General features: G+C 43.2%; 2 protein-coding genes across 2 annotated transcripts; both read right to left on the bottom strand.

The window, feature by feature from the left end:
• Window positions 1–6,879: 6,879 nt before the first annotated feature.
• LOC109482451 (glomulin-like) lies at window positions 6,880–15,580 on the bottom strand. The gene is made up of 19 exons (XM_019785158.1): window positions 15,489–15,580; window positions 15,100–15,237; window positions 14,495–14,614; window positions 14,048–14,147; window positions 13,391–13,653; window positions 13,227–13,273; window positions 12,879–13,029; window positions 12,275–12,516; window positions 11,792–11,876; window positions 11,351–11,440; window positions 10,924–10,965; window positions 10,653–10,726; window positions 10,277–10,364; window positions 9,238–9,347; window positions 8,948–9,011; window positions 8,515–8,644; window positions 8,259–8,335; window positions 7,945–8,024; window positions 6,880–7,482 (listed from the first exon to the last, which is right to left on the bottom strand). Exons 1-19 carry the CDS (start codon window positions 15,522–15,524, stop codon window positions 7,257–7,259), a joined length of 2,163 nt encoding a protein of 720 aa, XP_019640717.1. The 5' UTR covers window positions 15,525–15,580; the 3' UTR covers window positions 6,880–7,256.
• Window positions 15,581–17,326: 1,746 nt separating this feature from the next.
• On the bottom strand, window positions 17,327–19,624 carry LOC109482450 (tripartite motif-containing protein 2-like). Its single transcript, XM_019785157.1, has one exon. It carries the CDS (start codon window positions 19,555–19,557, stop codon window positions 17,374–17,376), a length of 2,184 nt encoding a protein of 727 aa, XP_019640716.1. The 5' UTR covers window positions 19,558–19,624; the 3' UTR covers window positions 17,327–17,373.
• Window positions 19,625–24,615: the final 4,991 nt, after the last annotated feature.

Below are 24,615 nucleotides of genomic sequence, written 5' to 3'. Positions count from 1 at the left end.
CCCCGGCATACAAATAGGATGGTACCCAGGCTAGCAGTCACAACCTCAACCTAGACATTAGTATAAGAAATGTGAACTCTTTCAGAAATGACAACAAATATAGAAGGGAGGGCCAGTTTCAACAATACAGGTGTTTTAAACTAGAAATTCAGAGGATCACAAACATGCCCTTTCCCAACATCTTTCATTGTCATTTCTAAGGGTCTGCATGGGAGGTCCTGATCACGCTTTACACTAAATTCTGGAAGGCAGCGACCACGATTTACTCTTAATTCGTGCAGTCTGTTTGCTTTACACACGTAGATTATATGTGATGTTAAATCCGATTTTTTTCGACCGCCAATTATGCAAATTCAAGTGGCAAGGCACAAAATTCTGCAAAGCAGCAACCCCATATTGCACGTCACTTGTACAGGCTCAATTTTTTAATGCAGATTATTTACGTTTAAATGGAAAATAGAACAACCCGGCTTCATATTATGCAAACCTAAAACGTGCGATTACGCATTGCAGCATGCAAACCCCATTTTGAAAGAGTTCTATAATTTATATAAAAGGAAACTCACGGTCAAGTCCGATGTTCTCTTGTCTCGTAGCTGGTGACAGGTCCCTCAGAAACACAGGTACATCCTCCTGGAACAGACAGGAACACAGATCCTCCTGGAATGTGATCCAGTGCACAGGTCCAACAGGAAAACAGACAGGTCCTCCAGGACAGGTACACAGGATAGCTGACAGCACACACAGGAGCATGGACAGGTCCCACATGGTCAGGTATACAGTATCAGCTTCCCAAACCTAGGGTGTAAAAGAAAAACACATTCAGATAAATCACAGGATAAATTTACATGCATCAACAATATTCATACAGCATGCACTTCCTAACATAGGATCTCCAGGAATGTGGACAGGTACACAGGATTGCTGACAGGTCCCACAGCACACACAGGAGCATGGACAGGTCCCACATGGTCAGGTATACAGTATCAGCCTCCCAAACATAGGGTGTAAAAGAAAAACACAATCAGAAAAATGACAATTTGACGTTCAACTACAGGAAACGAACAATTTTTCCGTGACGCTTAGCGTAGTGAATTTCCTGGTCCCACCTCTTTTTTGGCAGGGAAATTTAAAGTGTTAGGGTCCAAAGTGATGCTAATTGGAATGAATTCAGGATAAGAAATAATGTGGAACTGAAGTGGCCAATTACATTTTTGCGACAATACTTAATGGTGAACAGCTCCTCACAAAAAAGGCATCCAGACCCTCAGAGTAGAGTGACTGAGAGAAATGCGAGTGCGAGTGTGTGCACCTGAAGGCATGTGGAGTGTTAACAAAGAAACCATACTCACACCTCCACATCTTCTTTCTCGCAGCCCTTCCTACAGAAGTCTGGTTCTTCCTCCTGCTGCAGTCAAGTCTCCGGGTCCGCATCTTGAAGACAGAGAAACAAAAGTCACTGTATTGACACAATGTTCTCTTGTCTCGTAGATGGGTGACAGGTCCCTCAGGAACACACACAGGCAAATCCTCCTGGAACAAAGGATAGCAGATTCTCCAGGAATATGGACAGGAACACAGACAGGTCCCACAGCACACACAGGAACATGGTCAGGTACAGTCTCAGCTTCCCATAAGCTAGGGTGGAAAAGAAATAAACATTCAGAAAAATGTCAAGCCAAATTTACATACACAAAGTATACAGCAATGTTCGCAATATTCACACATGCATGACATCATAATAATCACAACATTTGTCACAAAACCTGCTTTGATTGGGGGAAGAGCACAAGAAAGATTGTTAGTGAGGCAAAAGAAAAGCACAGCCAAAAGAGAACATAGAATATTCTGATGAAAAGTCCAAACAATGATCACAAGAAAATACATCTCACACATGATATCACCGTGATCACATGTACATAAGATATCACAATACATTTGTTCTAACATCTGTATTGGTTGGGAAAAGAACACATGGAACATTGTTAATGTCAGGCAAAAGAAGAGAACAGCCAACAGTGAACAGACATGTAGAATATTATAACCAAATAATAATCACACTTGATATCACATTCCAAATAACATAATATGCATCTCATAGGAAACTTAGTGCACCTAAAATTCGAGCCCGGTCTAAGGTTTACACGACAGATATAAACCAGATTTTACCAAACGCCGTGGCTATATACACTCCCGGTGTGTATATAAAAGACAAATAGATTTTATATACACTCCGAAATACTAGCCTCCTTGGTAGGCCCAAAACTTGGGTTTTTGTGAGTGTTTGAGGATTCAGGGGCACCAAGTTTAAACCTCGGTCTTCAAGTTTATCTTATTGGATGATGAAAATCAGAAAACAACACGGAAATCTCCACCGAAGTTCGGTCGAGCGGACCGCCCCGCCCCGCTTGCGCGGGGCCCGGGACCCTCCGCTCCCGGCGGCGGCGGCGAGACCGGTCGCGCGCCCCTGGCGTCCTCGCTACCTGGTTGATCCTGCCAGTAGTCATAGGCTTGTCTCAAAGTTTAAGCCATGCACGTGCAAGTTTAAACTGTCTCAGTGAAACTGCGAATGGCTCATTAAATCAGCTATGGTTCCTTTGATCGTCACATCCTACATGGATAACTGTGGTAATTCTAGAGCTAATACATGCGGAAGAAGCGCCGACCTCACGGTCTGGCGTGCATTTATCAGACCAAGACCAACCCGGGGTTCGCCCCGGTCCCTTTGGTGACTCCGGATAACCCAGCCGATCGCGCGGTCTTCGCACCGGCGACAGATCATTCGAATGCCCTATCAACTTTCCGGGAGTGTATATAAAAGACAAATAGATCTTATATACACACCGGGAGTGTGTAATAAAAAGACAAATAGATTTTATATACACTCCCGGAGTGTATATAAAAGACAAATAGATTTTATATACACTCCGGGAGTGTATATAAAAGACAAATAGATTTTATATACACTACGGGAGTGTATATAGCCACGTTCTTTACCAAATTCAAGTTCGAGAGTCTTTTTTTACCGTTCAACAACTGGTTAACATGCATAGAAAAGTCCTGAACTGTTCTAGACCAAAACCGCTTCTCTTACAGTCAACCTTATGTACTTGGTGTCTTTTCTACCTTCAAATTTACCTTCCTGAGCACTAAGTGACGTATATCATTGGCCTGGATATGGTCTTCGATACATAAGCAACTCTGTTACCGCCCCCCTCCCCACTCGAACTTACCGGTCGTCTGTCTCCTCTCCTTCCAAATCTATCACCTTATCCATGTCATCCTCTTCACAAACGGTACTATCGTGTCCCCTCTGTCTGCTCTTGGCCTCGTAACACTTTTGTTTTACATTGAAACGCATAGAATTTGACCAAAACACACAGGACGACAACAACATACCAAGTTTCAGGCAAAGCTGTTCAGGGTCGGCAGGGGTCACATATAAGCGCCCGTCAGCGGATTATGTATAAAATGCACCTTTAATCAGATTGGTGTAGTTCTTCTATTTCAAGGTCATTAATTTCACCCTCATTGAATAGTAATTGGTTGACCCATGTTCAAAGAACTGGTGTGGGTACGGTGTAAAATGAATAAACATTCGAATAAATGAAAGTGCCTTTTATCTTCCTTTATATATCTGGACCACGCAAATGCGCCCTCATCCACCCCCATAAAACTCCTTTCAAGCCGTACCCGGAAATTCAAGCCGTGCCCGCTCAAAAATTCTGGCCATACCCGGAAATTCGTGCCGTGCCCTGTACTTTTTCGAGAGCGGCTTGAATTTCCGAGAAGCGGTCTGGAGAGAACGGACGGCCGAGCGAAGTGTTCTCAAGATTGGGCGCGATTTGTACGACGCCATCCGGCAGATAGGTGGCCAGGAATATTTACCAGAGCATAGGCTATATGAGGTTGTGTTGCGTTGCCGTACAGGGTATTTAGACACGACTTCCGAGTGACTACGCACCGGGGCTGAGCGATATCCGCCATTGGGTACGGCGAAAAAGTACAGGGTACGGCTCGAATTTCCGGGTACGGCACGAATTTTTGAGCGGGTACGGCTTGAATTTTCGGGTGCGGCTTGAAAGGAGTTTGATGGGGGTGCATCGGTTACTTCACATAGTGCAGCGGTAACTCGTGGGGACAGTTGCCGCAACTTATTTTCGAAATTACGTCGTTTTGCGTCATTTATCTTAAAGGAGATTTACCTATAATAGTCCGGAGAGTATCTACGACAATTTAAAGTACAACTTACCACCAAAGCGAACGTGGCGCGTCTTCCTGGGCGGAATTTTTACCCGTTCGTTCTTTCCTTCCATGCTCACTCGACATCTTGGAAAGGTGTGTTTCACGCACAGGTGCTGTGTCACCTGTAAATCATGAGCAAAATTTGCATTCGATAATCAAGTTAACATTAGATTAAAGACAAGCCAATAGGCAATCACTACACATGCAGACTGAAAAAAATACGATGATTTAATTATGGATTTCATCTTATGAATTCAAAATTCTCAAATTTTCTATCCTCATCATTCAACTCATAATAAGCCTTCTCAAGTTATCGTGCCTACAGACGGACACATACATACACGAACGCCTCTGAAAACATAACCTTCTTGGCGAAGGTAATAAAACGCTTTAACTTCAATTTTTCGCTCCAGTTTTTCCACCCAAGCCTTTCTAGACAGCCGTTACGCCACGTACTAAATCGAACGTGTTTCGAACGCTTTTTATAGAAGTGTAATAATTCATACCTGAGGTGTCCAGAAGAATCTTTCCATCCCTGGCGAACGTGCACCCTTCTTTACAAAGTTTACCCTCACGCTTTAGTTAATTGGAGGCATCCACAGGCGCCACAATGCCAATTCATTACACGTGTCAATGAGGGCCTCTAGCAGTTCATGAAGTTATTGCAGGTACTTGAGTGATTTTTTCATGTGCAATGATTTCACCGACTGCTAAAAGTCGCTTTTGATACATGGCGCAGAGGGTCATTAGCCTATGTATCCTTGATGTTGATTGGCTATCATCGCGTACGGTCACGTTTTTGAGTCATTGAGCGTGATTGGCTAATACAATGACGTCTCACTTTACAACCAAATATGGGCAACCAACTCGAAACTAAACAGCCGCTTTCAAAAAACTGAAGTTACGAAGGATTTTCGGACGAACGGGACTATTGTGGGCAATATGTTCCCCAAGATAAGCTACAGAGTTGTAAGAACTGCCTGTACAGAGAAAAGGAGCCGATTTATGAGGTTAGGGGAGGTGAAAATGCTCGGCAACCGGTAATATTATCACGAACAGGGGAGGGGGCATTGTGTAGGGATGGCTTTCAGCACCAGGGACAGCTTCAGTTTGAACCTGGTCTTTTCTTCATGACAACAAACTGAATATTAACACACCGACTGCAATATACGAAGGAAATCAATTTGTGAATTTTCAGTGTCAATCTCAATATCATATGAATGGAGACAGGGTGACTGGGATCCGAAATGATACATACAGAAGCTTGCTGCTTATAGTACATCAATATACAAGGGTTAACAAGAAGTTGTAGTAATATACGTACGTATGCAAATGTTTGTATAATACTCATTTGCATACTTGTGACTCGCTACCCTTACCAGATACCATGCCCTCGTGTTAACACTTCCCGGGTTCGATCGAGCTCAAAAGACACCATAAATCCGCAAAGAAATATATATTTTCACTTAAGGTTCTTTGCATTGTGCATATTTTAACTAAATCTGGCTATGTAGCCGTGGAAAACAGTATTTTGGCGCATATTTTTAAACAGAGAATTTATCAAAACCGGACACCCCTTTGTTTGAAGTGTAAGGAAAGTGGACCAAACCGATAATACCTTAAACACACCAAAGGTCAACGCGCGCGACCATTTTCAGGGTCAAAAGGGTGTTTGGGAGCTGCCAAAAGTCTTAATTTTCCCGCCCGAAAACACATTTACAATAAAAGCAAAAGAATGTGCGTCATCTACAGCCCAATAGCAAAACAAATACCGAGTCCCAAAAAAATCTGTCCACCCAAACGCAAGAAACAGCTGCGAACATGAAAATCCCAAACTGTTCTAATACCCTTCCGTGGAAGGATGTCTCCTTCCCCGAAGGTAATAAGCTTTTCTAGGTAATGATTTAAGTTTTAGAAGGGCTGAAGTGCATGGAAGTGTACACACCTTTTTTTTATTGAACTTAGGCTAGAATGTAACAATTTATCATACACAACACATCTATGATAGTCATACACAACACACCTATGATAGTTGATATGCAACACATAAAAATGAAACACTTGAGGGTTCAATAAATCCACATCAAACATCTACTTTTACGTAGACAACTTCTGCAAAGTTCCACCAAGGAAGTTCAACAAGACCTAAATCAAACCTATTCAGCAACAATGTCTGCAACAAATGTATCGAATTATGGTAGCATAGCAAGTTTTGCACTATCAAAAACTACATGTACATCATCTACCTTTTTGTAGTTACAAAATTTTGGAAAGTACAGATTGTTCTACCAAATGGATAGGTAGTGAGGACAATACACTGCCTGTTTCTACATAGTCACTTAGAAGTTGTAATTTTGAAGTAAAGGGATATCTGCAAAAGTCCATTTGATATACATGTACTTTCAAAAGTATATATGGACAGATACTGGGCAGTCCAAAGACATTTGCCTTTTAATGCCATATGCCTGTACACTTACAACAAATGTCCTACTCTTGCCCTGGTCTAAACTAACTGCATTCCTAAACACTGTTCCTGATCTTAAAATGTAGTCTAATATTACTTCTTAAGATACTAGAATGACTACACTAAATGCATGTGTCCAAATGCATTATTATATAGACCTATATTTTAGTCCTTACAACCTGAGACATGTAAATTCTCCATAATAACTCTGGCTGGGGCAACCAGTTGGCAACCCAGGTATACCTTTTCTCTTTTTGTAAATTTCCATAACTCACTATGATCTACACTATCCTAACATGTTAAAGGAGAAGTCAACATCTTTAATTTCGAGTTAACTGACATATTCATTTTGAATTTGTCTCCCAAACTACGGGTACTTTAACCTTCTTCCTGCTGTCTATTACCCAGTACACAATACAAATTTGGTGCCAAAAGGCTACCATAGCTGGATGAAGGTTAATGTCCCATGTACAAACCATTTTTTTTGAGATACCAAAAAATTTCAACTGAAAACAATTCTTTACTTATCATATGATCACTCTTAGTCTTACAGATACTGGAGGTCATCATCAGGGGGGCCCAGTTCAATGTCGAATTGTTTGAGTTCCTCGCCTGGTTTTGGGGGTTCGAAGCCCGGCGGCATCTTGGTCTTCTCTCCGCAGCACGGGCAGGTCATGTACACCGCGTCCTTATCATCCTCCGCAGCGTGGAAGTCCGAACACTTCCAGTCTGTCTCACGTTTGTAGATCTTCCCCTGGGGCTTCTCTCCAGTCCTGCAGGAGGGACGGATATTTGGGATTGTTTGTTTTGTGTCCAGCTATGGCTAACTTACTGTATCTGTATCTGTCTGTATCTGCATCTGTATTGCCGGTATACTTATAACTGCCCCTTGGCATAAAACACCAGCTACATGTACTTTTGTAATCATTTTGCCAGTCATGTGAGTTGTCTTTTCTTTTAGCTTCATCAGAGAAAAGATTGGCAAAAATGATGGACTTTGAATTGAGGACTATCTATCTTTGTACAACTACATCTTTGAACATCATATGTGAAAAAATTCTACTTCATCTAAATATCAGTTGAAGATGCTAATATAGATTCTACAATGGTAACAACTTACGTGACTTACTTCATAGAAAAAAATGGTAATGTTCAAGCAGTTGCCATTCACCAATCAAGACAATAACCCATAAACACATGCATGGCTGAAAGTTACAGTTTACAGGACCACATACCTGTATGTCTCTGTGACTTCTGTAATTCTTCCAAGAAGACTCTCAATCACACTGAACATCTGCATCGAGCTTTCCAACACCTGCAAAAGTATTAAAAATCATGTCAGGTGGACATCATCTACATGCAATATTGTCTACACCAATATCAAAAATACCCCCTATTTCATCACAACAAATGGACAGAATGATACTTTATATTTGTACTTGACTACATCCTCTGAATGGTCTGTCTGTAGCTGAAGTCCATGATTGTAAAGCTCAGTTCACAAAAGAGATGTCAGTAGTACAGTGTAAAAAGTGCACTATCCTCTCACCATGATCTGTTGTTCATATGGCATATCTGGCATCTTGTCTCCGGCCACTTCTATGCTAGCCTGCACTTCTGGTTTATCTGTAAATAAAAAAACAAGAACAATGACCAAACAAACAAAAAACATACTACAATGGTGCTTCTTGACTATACCCAACATTTGTAGTGTCAGTTGCCTTTTTTCCTGGTACATGTATACTACTCTACAGTCTACAATAGGTTTATTCAAGTAAAAATCCTGTTATTTGATATGAACTCACTAGTGTTTTTCTGTTTGAGTCTGGTTTTCTTGAGTTCCTCCTGGAAGTGAGACTTGGACAGGTTGACTCCAGTCCTCAGCTGTCGGAGGAAACCCTTCTCCACATCAGGCCAGTCTGTCCACACTCCAGTCTGTGGGAAACAACACAACATCCATCCTCCAATCACGGGCAACAACACAACATCCATCCTCCAATCACGGGCAACAACACAACATCCATCCTCCAATCACGGGCAACAACACAACATACATCCTCCAATCATGGACAACAATACAACATCCATCCTCCAATCATGGACAACAACACAATACAACATCCATCCTCCAATCATAGTCAACAACACAACATCCATCCTCCGATCATGGGCAACAACACAACATCCATCCTCCAATCATGGGCAACAACACAACATCTGTGGGAATAACATCTTTACCTGGTTTTGATCAGGCTTGTCCCTTATTACAAGGTACCGCAGGAGATTCAGGGCTGGCATGATCCTGCAAATAGAGGTAAAAAATAATGCAAAGTCTGTAGTACACAAAAGTCATGAAATAGCAAATTTATGGGATACTGGACACGATGAACACAGCAGAACAAGATACCAAACACTCATGATTTCTTTCTCACTGGGAGATTACCACATCAACATTGAGACTTAGTTTTGAAACTGCCTGAAAACTCTACAAAAAAAACTCCACAGAGACATAGAGATGGAATACTGACCAATCCCTGTTGTCCAGCAGGTCTGTTGTGGCCCCATCAGGGAGGTGCAGTATCTTCCTCAGCAGCTCGCTCAGCTTGTTCCCTGTGAACCAGTCACTGGGTGGATCATCCTGGGGGATCAAGGACAGACTTGTTCTACAACAACAGACTTGTTCTACAACAACAGACTTGTTCTACAACAACAGACTTGTTCTACAACAACAGACTTGTTCTACAACAACAGACTTGTTCTACAACAACAGACTTGTTCTACAACAACAGACTGGTTCTACATCAACAAACTTGTTCTACAACAGACTTGTACTACAACAGACTTGTTCTACAACAACAGACTTGTTCTACAACAACAGACTTGTTCTACAACAACAGACTTGTTCTACAACAACAGACTTGTTCTACAACAGACTTGCTCTACAACAACAGACTTGTTCTACAACAGACTTGCTCTACAACAACAGACTTGTTCTACAACAACAGACTTGTACTACAACAACAGACTTGCTCTACAACAGACTTATACTATAACAAGTTGAACAACAGACTTGTTCTACAACAGACTTGTTCTACAACAACAGACTTGTTCTACAACAACAGACTTGTTCTACAACAACAGACTGGTTCTACATCAACAAACTTGTTCTACAACAGACTTGTACTACAACAGACTTGTTCTACAACAACAGACTTGTTCTACAACAGACTTGCTCTACAACAACAGACTTGTTCTACAACAGACTTGCTCTACAACAACAGACTTGTTCTACAACAACAGACTTGTACTACAACAACAGACTTGCTCTACAACAGACTTATACTATAACAAGTTGAACAACAGACTTGTTCTACAACAGACTTGTACTACAACAACAGACTTGTTCTACAACAACAGACTGGTTCTACAACAAACTGATGAGGAAATTATTTTATGGTACACTGCTACAGGTACTATGTACACAGATACAGGTATTAGGTATACAGGTACAGGCACTAGGTACAAAGCATTCCTTCGTCCCATGAAATGACAGTTTTCAGTACAAACCTTCAGACAGGTGTCTATCTGGTCCTTAACCTTGCCAATAATCAGACCCATGACTCCTGCATGACCTTCAGTCTTCTCCATCAGCCCTCTGGAAAACAGGTGTTTTAAACAACAAACATACAATAAACAACAGCTTAAATTGTTTCTTTATCTTTCTTAGTACACAAAACAGTTGAAACTCAATATTATATTATATTATATTATACAGAACAGTTTGAATACCAGTAGTCTAGTGATACAACCCCATATCTGGACCATGTTGTGACAAATAGCATGCATGCTACTGTCCGTCTTGCAGTTCTTAATAGGGGCCATTGTAAGCCATTGATTGCATGCTTAAAGAAAGGGATAGAGATACAGGATACACAGTACTGACCTCAGCAACTGGTACCTCCCCCTCCAGTCAAACTTCTCCACATAGGCAGTGAACTGGTCATGGGCTAACTTTCTCTGCAACAAAAACACAATGAAGAATTAAAGCGAATTGTCTAAAAGTACTGCATCATACAATTAACAATAACAAATAAGAAAGAATATTCACATGGCCAAATTTAAGATTAAAAGAAATACTGACTATGCCTGTTTTAGAAAGTAAAATGTAATCAATAAAGAGCAAAATATTGAAATCAGGTAACAGATGTACTTACCAAAGATTTGGTTGGGCAGTTCACCATGACATGAATCAAAGACTGGAAAATAGACAAAGGTTAGTTCCCAGTTTTGCATCAGTAGATAGACGACAGTCATAAACTTTTTCGTGTTACCAAACACTCTTTCAATCTGTACTGTTTCAATGATGATTCAGCCTTGTAATAGTTAAGTGTTTTATTTAATATATTTTATCTTTGGTGACTTTCAAATCCCTTTGATTTGGTAAAATGAAAAGTGATCCATATCTACAAACATATAATAAGAAACACAACACTTTGACAGATCATTTGATTGTGTGTCAACCTTGCATTCCTATTAAGCCCTCTGGCTATTACCAGAGCTTTGTATAAATCAAGTTATAACATGAACAGACGCTTTAAGATTAGAGAAATACAGGAGACTAAAACTTTCCGGATAACATACCTCAGGTAGCACTGCGAACGGTTGCAGCTCCAGAATCTCATAGCTGAGAGAAAATGGCTCCAGGTTACCTAGCAGCTTCTTGGTCAACTCCTAAAATATGAGATACAAATACAAAGTTTTAAGGGACGTCATCACTGTGTCTGAAGCCATGTTAACGTTGGTGTCCCTATTTGCATTTCAGAGAATCATACTTCCAAGTGTTTTCGGACATCATAAGATCTTCTCTAAAAAAACAACTTTTCAATGTCTACAGCTCAAAGAAGAGGATACCAGAAGAACATTAAAAACATACTCATAAAACACAAAAATGCTGTGTACACTTCAGATGAGACCATTGAAATGAAAACTGGGACACAAACATGGCAGAAGGATGGACAAATAGAAAGACAGATGGATGGATGAACAGAAGGAAGGATTGAAGAAGGGAATCAGCCTACTCACCAGACCCTTATGGATGACAGGTCTGTGTGGTTTCTTCAGTACCTCACAGATGAGAACTATATGTATGGCTCCCAGGAACTCATGGCTGGAGAAACGTACACATGTAAAAACAACCATATGAACTGCAGAAATAATCAGCTGCACACACAAAAGCCATCTAAAAATTAGCATTAAGTCAAACCTGTAAAAGTGACCACCTAGAACATAAGGACTAACTGGCCAATGTGACCACTTTTTGGTGGTCCCTTTGATAATTTTTAACACAAGCATAAAGAATCCTTTCTACAGTGACCACCTGTCTACATGGACCAGATTCTATTGGTACCCTGAGTGGTCCTCTTGGGAAGTTTTAACTGTACTAGTATGAGATTATACTATCTAGAAAACCATAAGTCAAAAGTACATGTATCAACTGCTGTCATTACATGCTTGGTACTAACTGACAAATAGCTTGTCTTCTACTTTCAGATCCACTTTCCTCACCTTAGCACAGCAGGCAACTTCTCCACACAGATGTTTTCTACAAACAGCAGGTAACTGAAGCAGCACAGTCCCAGCAGTGAAGCCTCCTCCTTTCCATCATCCTCTTCTGTCTTCTCCTCTCCTTCCTGTTGTTTGTCTGCAGATTTTGTTTTTCTCTTGGCGCGCATGTCAGGAGGCCCGCAGTAGTGGTCACACAGGCCCAGCAGGCGGGAGAAGCTCGGGTCTAGGGCTTGTAAGTATGACTGCAAACATTCCAAAACATTTGTATTGGCACAAACATGCATAACCAACTTCCAAGAACAGTTTTTTATTCAGATTGTACTGGTACAAAGTTTTGTAGTTTTTCATTTAAAAGACTATGAAATGGGCAATAAAACATGATGATGTCATTCATGTCCTTCCAAAAATTATATTTGGGAACCTTATGTCACTAGCTACTATTATTCAGTACAACCCCAGTTTAATATCTCTCTTCTTCAATGGTAAAACAGTACAAACTCAAATCACCAAATTAGCCGATAAAGAAACCTTAATAGTAACAGGTAATATTTATTTTGAAAGACAGAGTACACATGCACATCCATGATATTAGGACTATACTAACCATGTTGGTTTGGGCACAGAGCCTGCATCTGTTCTGCTGGGGCTCCTGTGTCTGTCCTGTCTCCTCAGTCCCTGGTGTCTCTTCCTCTTCCTTCACAGGGAGTTCCTCCAGGTTCAGGTAAACCAGAGGATATTTGAACAGTCTGGTCAGGCTGGAGAAATGGCAACAGTTAAAATATGTTACAGTCTGTATCGTGGCTGTAGTTTCATTTTTTATATAATTTAACATATTGCTATAGTTTGTACAAATCACATCTGTAGGAGCAGACATAAACTAACCAGGATGGTACCCAGGCTACTTGCCAGAGTGAAGGAATAAGGATCATAATACATTTGTACATGTACTTACAACTTGACAAGTTCCTTTCTAAGTACCTCCAAGTCTTTCAGTTCCTCCTGGAAATAAGAACAATCATGATAAGCTTAAAGTAAATTTGAAATCTGGTCTGTTTTTCCTGGAGGGACACTGCGGAACCACAAATACTTCAAGACGGACAGACTGAAATTTTGTACCTTGTTCATAGCTGCCTCTATGGAAGAGTCTTTTCTTGCCATTTGTACAAATGGTTGAACAAACTCCAGGAGTGCTTCTGTGGTGTCCAGTAGTCTGCCCACATGTTTGTCCTTCATGTCCACACCAAACTGTCTCCAGGACTCATCCTCTGGGTCCTGGGGTTTGTTCTTGGAAGGGAGGGGGATCTCGGTCAGGTGGGAGTGCAGGGTGGTCAGCGTCAGGCCGATACAGTGGGCCCTCTTCCCGGTCAGTCTCTGGAGAACTACGATGTGCAAATTTTTACGTTAGGGAGAAGTGTAACAGTGGGGGTCAGGCACCACTAACTGACCCAGTTCAATGGGTCTGGACCCTTTGGCCTAGCAGTTACTAGTAGTGCAATGCATTTGTAAGCTGGGTGCCTGGGTTTGGCTCGGGTTCAATTCCTGGCATCAAAAGTTTGTTTCAATCTTTAGGTAATAAAAAGAGTGATATGTGGAAAGACATTCATACAATCGTTGATGCAGAAGACAGATTGATTTGTAATTATTTCCAAATAATGGTACTTCTACAAGAATGTAGATTAGTCACTTTTACAATTCTTTTGTACATTGTTTCATTGGATATGAACTTGCAATAAACTTACTATTACACATGTATTACTAATTGTTAATAGTCACCTCTCTGTAAAGGAGTCAGCAGAGCCTTGAAGACGTTGTCATCTTCCAGTCCTTCCAGCTTCTCCAGAATCCCCAGGACAAACTCCTTAGGCTTGCACACCTTCAGACAAACAAGTAAGGCCGCAACAATTTAATTTGTTGGTTCTCTGATTTTTTCAGCAAAAAATATGAAGCGACAGGGCAAAAAAAAAATAAAAACAGGTCTAGGCATCCTATTATAGCCCCAAATACTATGATTGGAGCCAAGAAGTCAACACAAAAGATTTCGTTGATATCTAAACGACAAATTTTGAACTTTAATCAAACCACTGCATTGACAGATGGAAAAACTGCAACAACTAGGAAGAAAAGGACTTTCCTCAACTGTTGGGAGCAAAATATGAGCATTTTTAGTTGATTCAGAACGGACAGAACCATAATCTTTTTTTTTGGCAAATCTCCACCCACCTCAGCCAGTGCCCCCAGCACACCCCTGCAGTGTTGTTGGACGGTGTCCGGTGCTTTCCCAGCTGTTAGGAACGGTGTGACCACCGGCAGGAGGTCCCAGCCTACCTCACACATAAACCCCTGCAGGGAGAATGTTTTTAAGTCAGGGCTCGAAATTCATTTTTGGGAATAGGTACACCTGGCACCCAACCTAAAAAATTAAGTGCACCAATTTTATTTTTTACTACGGATTACTAAAGACAACTGTACAGCAACATTTGAAATTGCAAAATGGTCTTACTACTACAACTGACAATTATATTGAGCATTTATCAAACATTACAGAACTTGTACCAGCAGAGACGGAAAAAAAAAAAACATTTGACTTTTGAGTTCATATTTGCTGTTGGACCTAAAAATGTATTATTATGAGGGCAATAACAAAAATTGCATAAACATGTATTTGCAATGTGGGGTTTATATTTCAGTGGCTCAATGAAAAAGTCTTCACCCTTGTGAAATTAAAGATATTTCAGCAACAGTTTTAAGTCATCAAACATGTAATATCTTGTGTAGGACAGTGTTTGAACTTTCCAGTACCGCCCCTCGTCCCCGGATCCCCTTACCGCGTTTGCTGTGTTGGAAACTTCTCGAAGCAGCGTTTCCGAATCGGTCTCTCCGTTCTCCAGACATTTCTGCGCTGACACGAGGAAGACGTCCTTGTCTTCTGGGTCAAGGTCATCATCTTGACAGGATTTTTCAGCCTAAAAATCGTAAAAAAATGAAGAATTGTGATGAAATGTTCAAATTTGTGGATGCAGCTGTTTTATTCCGTCATCGGGGCAAAAATAGCAGACGATTTTTCTCCGAACATGTGCAAGGTTTAAATGAAAGAATCGAGCTTGAAAAGGCTAATCTTAGAGCCCACGTTTTACAAATATCACACGGGGAACACTCTTACATACTGTTAACTGGAAATACGTGGTTATACAGCAGAAAAACACAAATTTCTTACATATTTCTGGAGCACAGTCTTCAAATCGTCCGCCATGTTGGATTTGGCCCTTTCTAATCTCGATCCCAGAGCACTTTGCTACAACACAGCGTGTGTACGGAGGATCCTGGGTACGAGATGGAGCCTTACTTTCACTTCTCACCTTTGAACCCTATGATGTCATACGTTGTGCACCTGTTTCGTGGTGCACCTGTCAACGTAAATCCAAAGGAACTGGGGCAAATACGGTTTCTACTTCTGGGCAAAGCCCTAACCCGAGCACGGCTAGTGATGCCGCTAGGATGCGGTGCTATAAAAAGTGAAAGGAACACACCAAGACAAAACAACACAAATGTTTTAAAGGCATCCAATGCGATTTCAGAGCAGCAAATTTGGAAATATTCTGAATGAGGCAATCTTTATGACATTGACACATACTACTTCACATTAGCACATTTCAATCAGTATTTCATACTTTGGGTAACTAAAAGCTGCAGAAACAAGCCCCAAGATGAGTCCTTTATTTTCTAGGTGGTACCCTTAAAATCAACCCGGGGCCCTTCCAGTAACCATTTTCTGTCAGAATTTGGGGTATTTTTGTCCATGAGAGTAAATATACATAGTATTGGGATAGTGTGGTTTCAACTCAGTATGTAGATAAATAACTAGAATATCGACTTTGAAAAATCGGGGTTCCAAGCCGTACAAAACTGTTTCGAAAATTTAATTTTTGGTAACATAGAAAGAGAGAGGGGAAGTAAGATGACAAAATTGCTGTTCATGTACTTGTTGTGACTTCGTTTATTCATACTGTACGTTTATAAGAAATGGCAGAATATCTCTTTTATTTATTTATTTCATTTATTAGCCCATACATAATAAAAGTTAATACATAAGAAATAAACGTGCAAGGGGCGGACGAAAAGCGACAAAGCTAAGGCATATTTGATATCCTCATCATCATGATTTTATTACAATTTTTACGTTTCAATATCTATACATGTATCAACTGCTACGTACTCAATATAACTGATCACCTTTTATTACCCTAACATTGGTAAGAACAAAACATAAATTCCCAAACATTTACACCATAACTGATAATATAGAACTCATTGCCACCGATTGTAAGTACAATATATAGACCTGGGGACATCCTCAGTATAGATAGCTATGAACATCGCTTGAAGTTAGATGGGCAAAAGTTAGGCATGGCAGCACATGTGCGGGTTGGATATCCGGATATACTAGTATCCATATAGATACCGTGAGATACATGTTGGTATGTCACATGTCCCTGTACAGTTCTATACTGAGATCACATGTCCCTGTAGAGTTCTGTACTGAGATCACATGTACCTGTACAGTTCTATACTGAGATCACATGTACCTGTACAGTTCTATACTGAGATCACATGTACCTGTACAGTTCTATACTGAGATCACATGTACCTGTAAGTTCTATACTGAGATCACATGTACCTGTACAGTTCTATACTGAGATCACATGTACCTGTACAGTTCTATACTGAGATCACATGTACCTGTACAGTTCTATACTGAGATCACATGTACCTGTACAGTTCTATACTGAGATCACATGTATCTGTACAGTTCTATACTGAGATCACATGTACCTGTACAGTTCTATACTGAGATCACATGTACCTGTACAGTTCTATACTGAGATCACATGTACCTGTACAGTTCTATACTGAGATCACATGTACCTGTACAGTTCTATACTGAGATCACATGTACCTGTACAGTTCTATACTGAGATCACATGTACCTGTACAGTTCTATACTGAGATCACATGTACCTGTACAGTTCTATACTGAGATCACATGTACCTGTACAGTTCTGTACTGAGATCACATGTACCTGTACAGTTCTATACTGAGATCACATGTACCTGTACAGTTCTATACAGTGTTCCCCATAGCAGGACACCGCTGCGTACCCGTCAGGAGTCAGGGCGATGCCGATGGCCTCATCGCCTTTAACTGTCGCCACCTTCCGCCTGAAGGCCCCGTCTGACCCAAACACCTGCACACGACCGTCAGCTTTATCACATACAATGATATTACCTGTATGATCAAGGGTTATACCTCTTGGGCCCTGCAATTCGCCATCGTTTTTACCCTTCTTGCTGAAATCAAACTTCGAGTTCCCGTCGAGATCGAACACAGCTACTTTGTGCGCGCCGCCGTCGGTAACGAACATCACATCCCGCGACTCGTCCACGGCGATGAAGCGCGGGTCCTGCAGGTGTCTCCTGCCGATCTCCCGGACGAGGCTCCCGTCAGGCTGCAGGAGGAGACACGACCTGCCGTCCGCCACCACCATGCGGCCGTCCTTTAAAACTGCCACGTCGGTCGGCACGTGTACACAGTCAGGCTTGAACGTGTTCAAAAGTTCGCCTTTCTTGGAGTAACGCCTGATTCCGTGGTCTTTGTTGAACGACGTCACGAGAAAATGTCCGTCCGAGTCTACGTCGATTCCGTATGGGTCCTCACCGTCCACGGGGAAGCTCCGCAAAGCGTGCCCGCTGTCTGCGTCGAAGATCTGGACTCGCCTGTTGCCCTGCTCCACTACTGCAATGTTGCCGTCCTTGTCAACAGCGACACCTGCCGGGCCGTTCAGTTCCCCCACCCCACTACCCTGCCGTCCGATAGTTAACACGGGGATGTCCCTTTCCTTTACGTCAACGACGAACGGACTTCCGGCCACCTGCTGTGAGTTGACCTTGACCGCTAACTCGTGGCTGCCCGTGACCTTGGGTACGTACGATATTTTCCACGTGCCCTCTCCCTGCACCTGTAGTTCTGTCATGACGTCATTTCCAGACGGGTCTTTCATGTTGGTCTTGATGTTTTTGCTATCGGTGACACGCGGGCTGTCCTCTTTGCTCAGTGTGGTCAGGACGGTGAAACACTCGAAACCTCGAACTGCGGGCTTTAAAACAACATTACATTCCGGGACGTCGTTCACTAATGCTCCGAAATCTCCCGCTTCTTTCTCGAAGTCCGCAAGAGTCGTGTTCTCTGCGAACAGAAATTCGCTCCAGTCGGACTCCAGGTCCAACTGCTTTGTCAGCAGAGTTTCTACCCTTGTTTGGACCGGGTCCCACACCTCCAGAATGTGTAGATCATTCCCGTGTTCTACAGCTTGTTGGCAGAACTTCTGTGCGCTCGTCAGTTCGGCCAAGTCCAACTCTATCGCTTCCTTCTGAGCTTGCAGGCCTTCCCTGTCGACTCGACATTGTTCATCAATCTGGCTCAAGATTTCCTTTTGGCGCTTTTGTAGAATGACAAGAAGTTGGCGGAAATACACCTTGGCTTGGTTTGTGGCTGCGGCTTTCAAAAGGACAGATGTTGCCATCTTCCTCTCAACTTCTTTAATGGAGGCTTCAATTTTCTTCAGTCGCGGGTCTATCTCTTGGAGGAGTCCTTGCAGTGTCTCTTTTTTCTCCCGGGCGACGGACGTGATTTCTACCGGGTTGTGTTCTTTGCCAGGTCGGTGGTTGAACACGGTGCACGCCGTACAAACCAGAACGTCACAGCTCTCACAATAGAAGACCAGTTCGTTGTTCTTGTGACTGTCGCAGTGTCGCTTGCGCTGAAACTTGCTCACATCTGTCTCTTCTTTAAGTGTCTCTTCGGTGGTAACTTGGTGATCTTTAGTAGCTGGGAGTTTCCTGTGCACTGCTGTGCACGGCTCGCACATGAAGGTAGCGCAATCGGTACACCAAGATTTCGACCCCTCCTCATTCCCCTCGCACACCTGGCACGGCACACCTGGCTCCGCTCCTTTCTTCACAGCCCCGAAGTCCAGCAGGTTGTTGACGTAGACGTTGGTCTTGAGTCCGTCCACCCCTTGGTCCGGGAGACTGACCGGTGCGTGGCAGGTCGGACACTCCAGCGGCTGTTGTTTGGCGGCCCAGTCCTGCAGACACTGCCTACAGAACGTGTGCAGACATGGCAGGATCCTGGCGTCCCGGTAGTGCAGCATGCAGACGGAACACGTCAGAAACTGCTCGTCGGCTGAGTCGTTAGCGTTGCTCGCCATGGCCAGCTTACCTGCCATTCTAGATTCAGACAACAGCAGTGAAAAAACGTAAAAGTTTGACAGAGAACCGTTTGGACGCCTTAGCAACAACGCCACTGGTGACAACGCACTCACAGCGCTAGCGTCTGATTTCTCTGTAATCGGTAGTTCTGGTTAGGCCAGTGGCTAAAACCACGTGATTGTACACTCCCAGAGGAACAGATGTGACATTTTGTGTAAATTTGATGAGAAAATTTTGATTTGAGAGTGTTGCTAAAATTGTGACATCAGTAGAAATATATTAAAAGAGTTAATACAAAACTTGTTTTGGTTTGGAGGGATCGTGAAATAAAATAATGTGGGTATTAAACCCATACTTCCTAAAATAGCTGAAAAGTGGGGCAGAATGATTTTTGATTGACAGACAATGGTCCCAGGCGTTGTCGCGGACAATTATGATAATTGAAGACACACTTAAATGGTCAGTGACCAATTAGAGCAAGGACACATAAATATCACAAAAAGGGGTTGTATGTCATCTCAGTTTGGTTAGTTATCGATATCCACATTTGATGTTGTTTCTTGTTTTCATAATTCAGAGAACCACCATGTGTACAAGAAGTTCTATTCCCAGTGCTCTCAGACAAACATCAGACAACTGGTTGGGGAACTGGTACCTCCGATAAAAAATAACCTCCTTGGGGAGATAGTGGGGAGGGCTTGCGTTTGGTTGGCGTGGTCATGCCTGATTCCAGCGAGGCAGGTGACATTAACGACATCTTTGAATCGATTAAAACCAGGATTCATTGTACTTGGGAAATAAAATATCCGCTTCATGGCCATTGTTTCAGCCAAATTGAAATCTCCAAATACAACACGTATACATGCTTCAATTTTGCTTGTGGAATAAATCTCTGGGCTGAAATCGAAACCATGCCCTCGAGCAAAATACCTTTCATATGCGTCATTTCTGGTTGAGCCTATTGAATATGCAAACCTTCAAAATTGACAGATGACAGTTAAATGTCGTTAAAGACTGTTGCATGCCTTTTAATACAAAAAGAGTGCAATTGAATACACCGTGTTGGTAATAACTTGCAATTAAATACATCATTATTCAAGTGACTACATGACCTTTGTACTGTTAGCATACACAGTCATATCCGGCACACCTCAGGGGACCATCGCATATTACAAACTTATCTTGATAGATACCATTTCATTAAATACAGATAAAAGTTCAACAAAGGAAAATCCAAAGGTTTCCGGATAAACTCAAGTAATAAATACATTGAGATTAAAAAAGAATGTGCACACGAGTGTCTAACTATTTTACAAAAATTATTCACGTACAGCAATGAGACTATAACATTTGACACAAACCCTTTCATGACCTTAAATTTGACCCGACGCTAAATACTAGCGTAGGGACGATTCAGTGCGTGTACTCTTCAAAAATATTAAGCCAACGGAGACAAATTGCCGACCATGTTGCGACTGTGTGACCGTCTTGCGGTGGCGGACCGGGTTTATCGGGAAGGAGACAACTTCAATGCCGAGTTGGCGTGCGGCAGACGCGCTGAAAGAGGCGATGGAGGGCGGAGACAAAGAACTTGAAATCGCCACATTGAAAAGCATGGGTGACGTGTACCTACACAGGGGTACTACGAGTAGGAATGGGAGCGACTTTACGAAGGCTTCAGCCCTGTATAATTCAGCTCTGGTGCGATGTCAGGACCCAGACAACACCCAGGCCCTCCTACACCGTATCAAACGTACGGAGAAGGTTTTTCTGGAGAAGGTGGGCGGAGTGAAGGGAGCCGTGCCGTCCACAGTAGAATCAGATCTCACTCACAAATCGCAACTCCAGGACATCAGGTCAGAATGTGACACTCGCTTACAGGAGATAAAGAAGCTGTGTAGCTACGACCAAGGTGACCGGGAGAGCGAGGAAACCCTAGCGGCGGAGGGAAGAAGGGCAGCTGCGGTAAGACGACTTTACCACGATACAACTATTAAGATAAAACAGTTCATTTCTGACCTGTTGCAGGAATGTTTTGACTTGTTCGGCGACCCGCCATGCCCGTATGCCGTTATTGGCTTGGGTTCCATGGCAAGAGAAGAAATGACGCCATTTTCCGATTTCGAATTCGCCATCCTCGTCGATTGTGAAAGTAAAGAAGACAAGAGCAACGCTCGGTACTTCAGGGTAGTGACTTATCTTCTCCATCTCAAGATCCTCAATCTTCAAGAGACGATTCTCCCCGCCATGGCGATCAGATCTCTGAACAACTTTGTTTCGGGGGACCCCGCGGATAACTGGTTTTACGACTCGGTGATGCCGCAAGGATTTGCCTTCGACGGCGCCATGCCCTGGGCCTGTAAAACGTCCATAGGCAGGGGACCGTATAAGAACAAACCAGCACTAGAATACATCAGGACTCCAACTAGAATGGCAGAGCTCCAGAAAGAAGAGGAAGATCACGTGGCAGATGTACTGAGTAAAGTGTGTCTGATAACAGGAGACCAGCGCATGGTGAACCAGTATGAAAGGTTGGTGAATCAGTATCTGGATTCACCCTCTCATGTCCAGGGCCTGGCTGTGCGTACGGAGCGGGCGCTGCGCACTCTCTGCACCGACATGGAAACATTCAACATCCACAGGATCCCAAGGAGGGCGGAGCCGTTCAACGTGAAGAAGTTCGTGTACCGCCTGACCAGTTTGGTGGTTGATAGTCTTGGGCTGTTGGTTGGTTCTGATGAGAAAACAGCTGCCGCCATTTTGTCGGAGATGACGAATCAGACGATAATGCACAAAGTCAACGGTCACCACCTGCAGGTCGCTGCTGCGATAGCTGACGAAACGCGCATGCGCACCTATATCGCCAACGGTGGTCAAAAGGAACTCGCCTCCTTCTGGCCCACGTCTCCCGCTCACGACTACGTAGGCGCGCCAATCTTCCGAGACATCGAATCAGGAGCCATGCACCGTTTTTTCAAGACTACATTCGCCCTGCAGTATTTCTTGACGACTTCGGTTGACCAAGAACGATTCAAAGAGTTCGAAACTATCCACAGGCCGGGTACTGCACACTTGACGAAGGAACAGGCCCTCTCTGTTGTTTCAAACTTATTCCACAAGCTGCGAAAATTAGAGCTTTACGTGGACAAACCTTCGATGCAAGCCTTGGTACACGGTATACTGCAAGAAAATGCAGAGGCAGAGAGCTGTTACAGAGTAGCGATGGCACAGCCTGATGACACAATGTCAAAATGCAGGATAGCCCTGGACTTCGCCGGGACACTTCTACTCAACGGAAAACGTAGCGAAGCGATAGACGTGTTGCGTGATACCGCGAGTACACTTGTAGCCTGCCTCAAAACGTCTTCTCCCGAAGCCTCGGATGTTCGCTCTGTGCGAAAAGAGCTATTCAGGGCATGGCGTAAGCTGATAGAGGTGAATTCCACTACCGGAGACGTGGCAGCAGTCAATGACGCATTGAAAGCTTACGATGAACTTTCGCCAGTTCTATCTCAGCACAGCGATTCCGGTGACAACTGCTCTGTCCATCTCCTCTGCGAAATAGCGCAACATTACTGTCGTATAGGAAAGCACGATCTCGGACGTAAATATCTGCTTCTTGCCAAAACTGATGCAGATAGAATGACGGAAATGGCGGCAGGCCGCGAGTCGTCCAGTCTCGCCAGGTGCAAGTTCACGATCGGTTTCACTGCTCTGCAACTGGAGGAACAGAGGACTGCCATGCTGTTCTTAAAGGGGTCGCTAGAGGCATATAGTCGTCTCTACGGATCTGACAGCCAAGCAACTGAAATCACTGCTGCAAAACTGGCACTTGCACGAGCGTACAGAGAGCAGGCTATGCCAGGAAAATCCCAAAGCACCCTGAAGAAGCTCTTCAGTTGGTTTAAAGCCACGCCGTATTTCACGGACATAGAATGGTGGTGGAAGGTATTGGATCCTAAAGAGGCAGACGCGTCCAGTTTGGCTGACAGCCTTGAAGAGATGAAGCTAGAGATAGAAGACGGGGGTTCCCGAGTTGACGCCGTGGCCTTGGCGCGGTTCATCTGCATGTACGCGCGGCTACTCGACGAGCAGCAACGTTACGACGACTTGGACGTGTTCTTGGCGGAGACACTTCCGAAGCTTGAGACGTTTCGATTCACAAGCCAGATCTACTCTTCGGAGTGTTTGTGTCGCAAAGCTGAACCGTACATACTAGCTGCCGAGATGCTGAGGAAGAGACAACGCCCATTGCAAATAGTACAACATCTCCGATTGGCCTTCTGCCATTTGAAATCGTGCCAACACACCGACGCCCGCCGTTGGTCAGACCATATCGGCTTGCTTTACCGGTTGTCGATACTACAACGTGATATCGGGGACAAAAAGACTGCACTGAGTACTGCATTTCTGGGGCTTGCCCAGCTCAAAGATCGCAGGGAGCGTACAGCCATAGAACACGGGCGTGAGGACGCGGGTCTGCTGTCTATGGTTGGGGAGGTCTTTGCGAGTCTGAATGAAATTCAGGAGGCTATAAACGTTTGGGAGGTGGAGCTACAGATACGGACATATCTGAAAGAGACCGGAGTACAAGTGGGACTGCTTCACTACCAACTCGGCTTCTGTTATCAAGTTTTCGACACAAAGAAAGCAATTGAACATCTGGAGAAAGGACTAGATGTCTTGAACAAAATTTCTTTGTCTACGGATTTACAGGACGACCATGTCCTCAAGATTGACGACAGAGCTGAGGCGAAGTCACGCGTACACGTTCCCGATTTAATATCTCGTTCAAACGAGCTTCTTAATAAGCTTCGGGATCAGGAAGGAGAAAAATCCGTCAACGTTTCAGTTTAACAGCTCTTGTTACACTACATGACAACAGACTCTTCGTGTTGAATTGGAAATCCTAATGAAAGGACTTTGTGTTCATTACTCAGACAGAGAGCTATATACTTTGGGTACTCAGGTGAAGAAATACACAGCGTGAGTAACGGGCTACAGGATGAACATGAACGTGCCAACCTCGCGTGTGAAGATGAATCTCACGCTGTGTATTTTCGATACCCATGTAT

Source organism: Branchiostoma belcheri, unplaced genomic scaffold, assembly GCF_001625305.1.
Source record: "Branchiostoma belcheri isolate BF01 breed outbred unplaced genomic scaffold, Haploidv18h27 scaffold6, whole genome shotgun sequence".
Lineage (NCBI taxonomy): Eukaryota > Metazoa > Chordata > Leptocardii > Amphioxiformes > Branchiostomatidae > Branchiostoma > Branchiostoma belcheri.
This window is presented reverse-complemented; position numbering and strand designations above follow the sequence as displayed.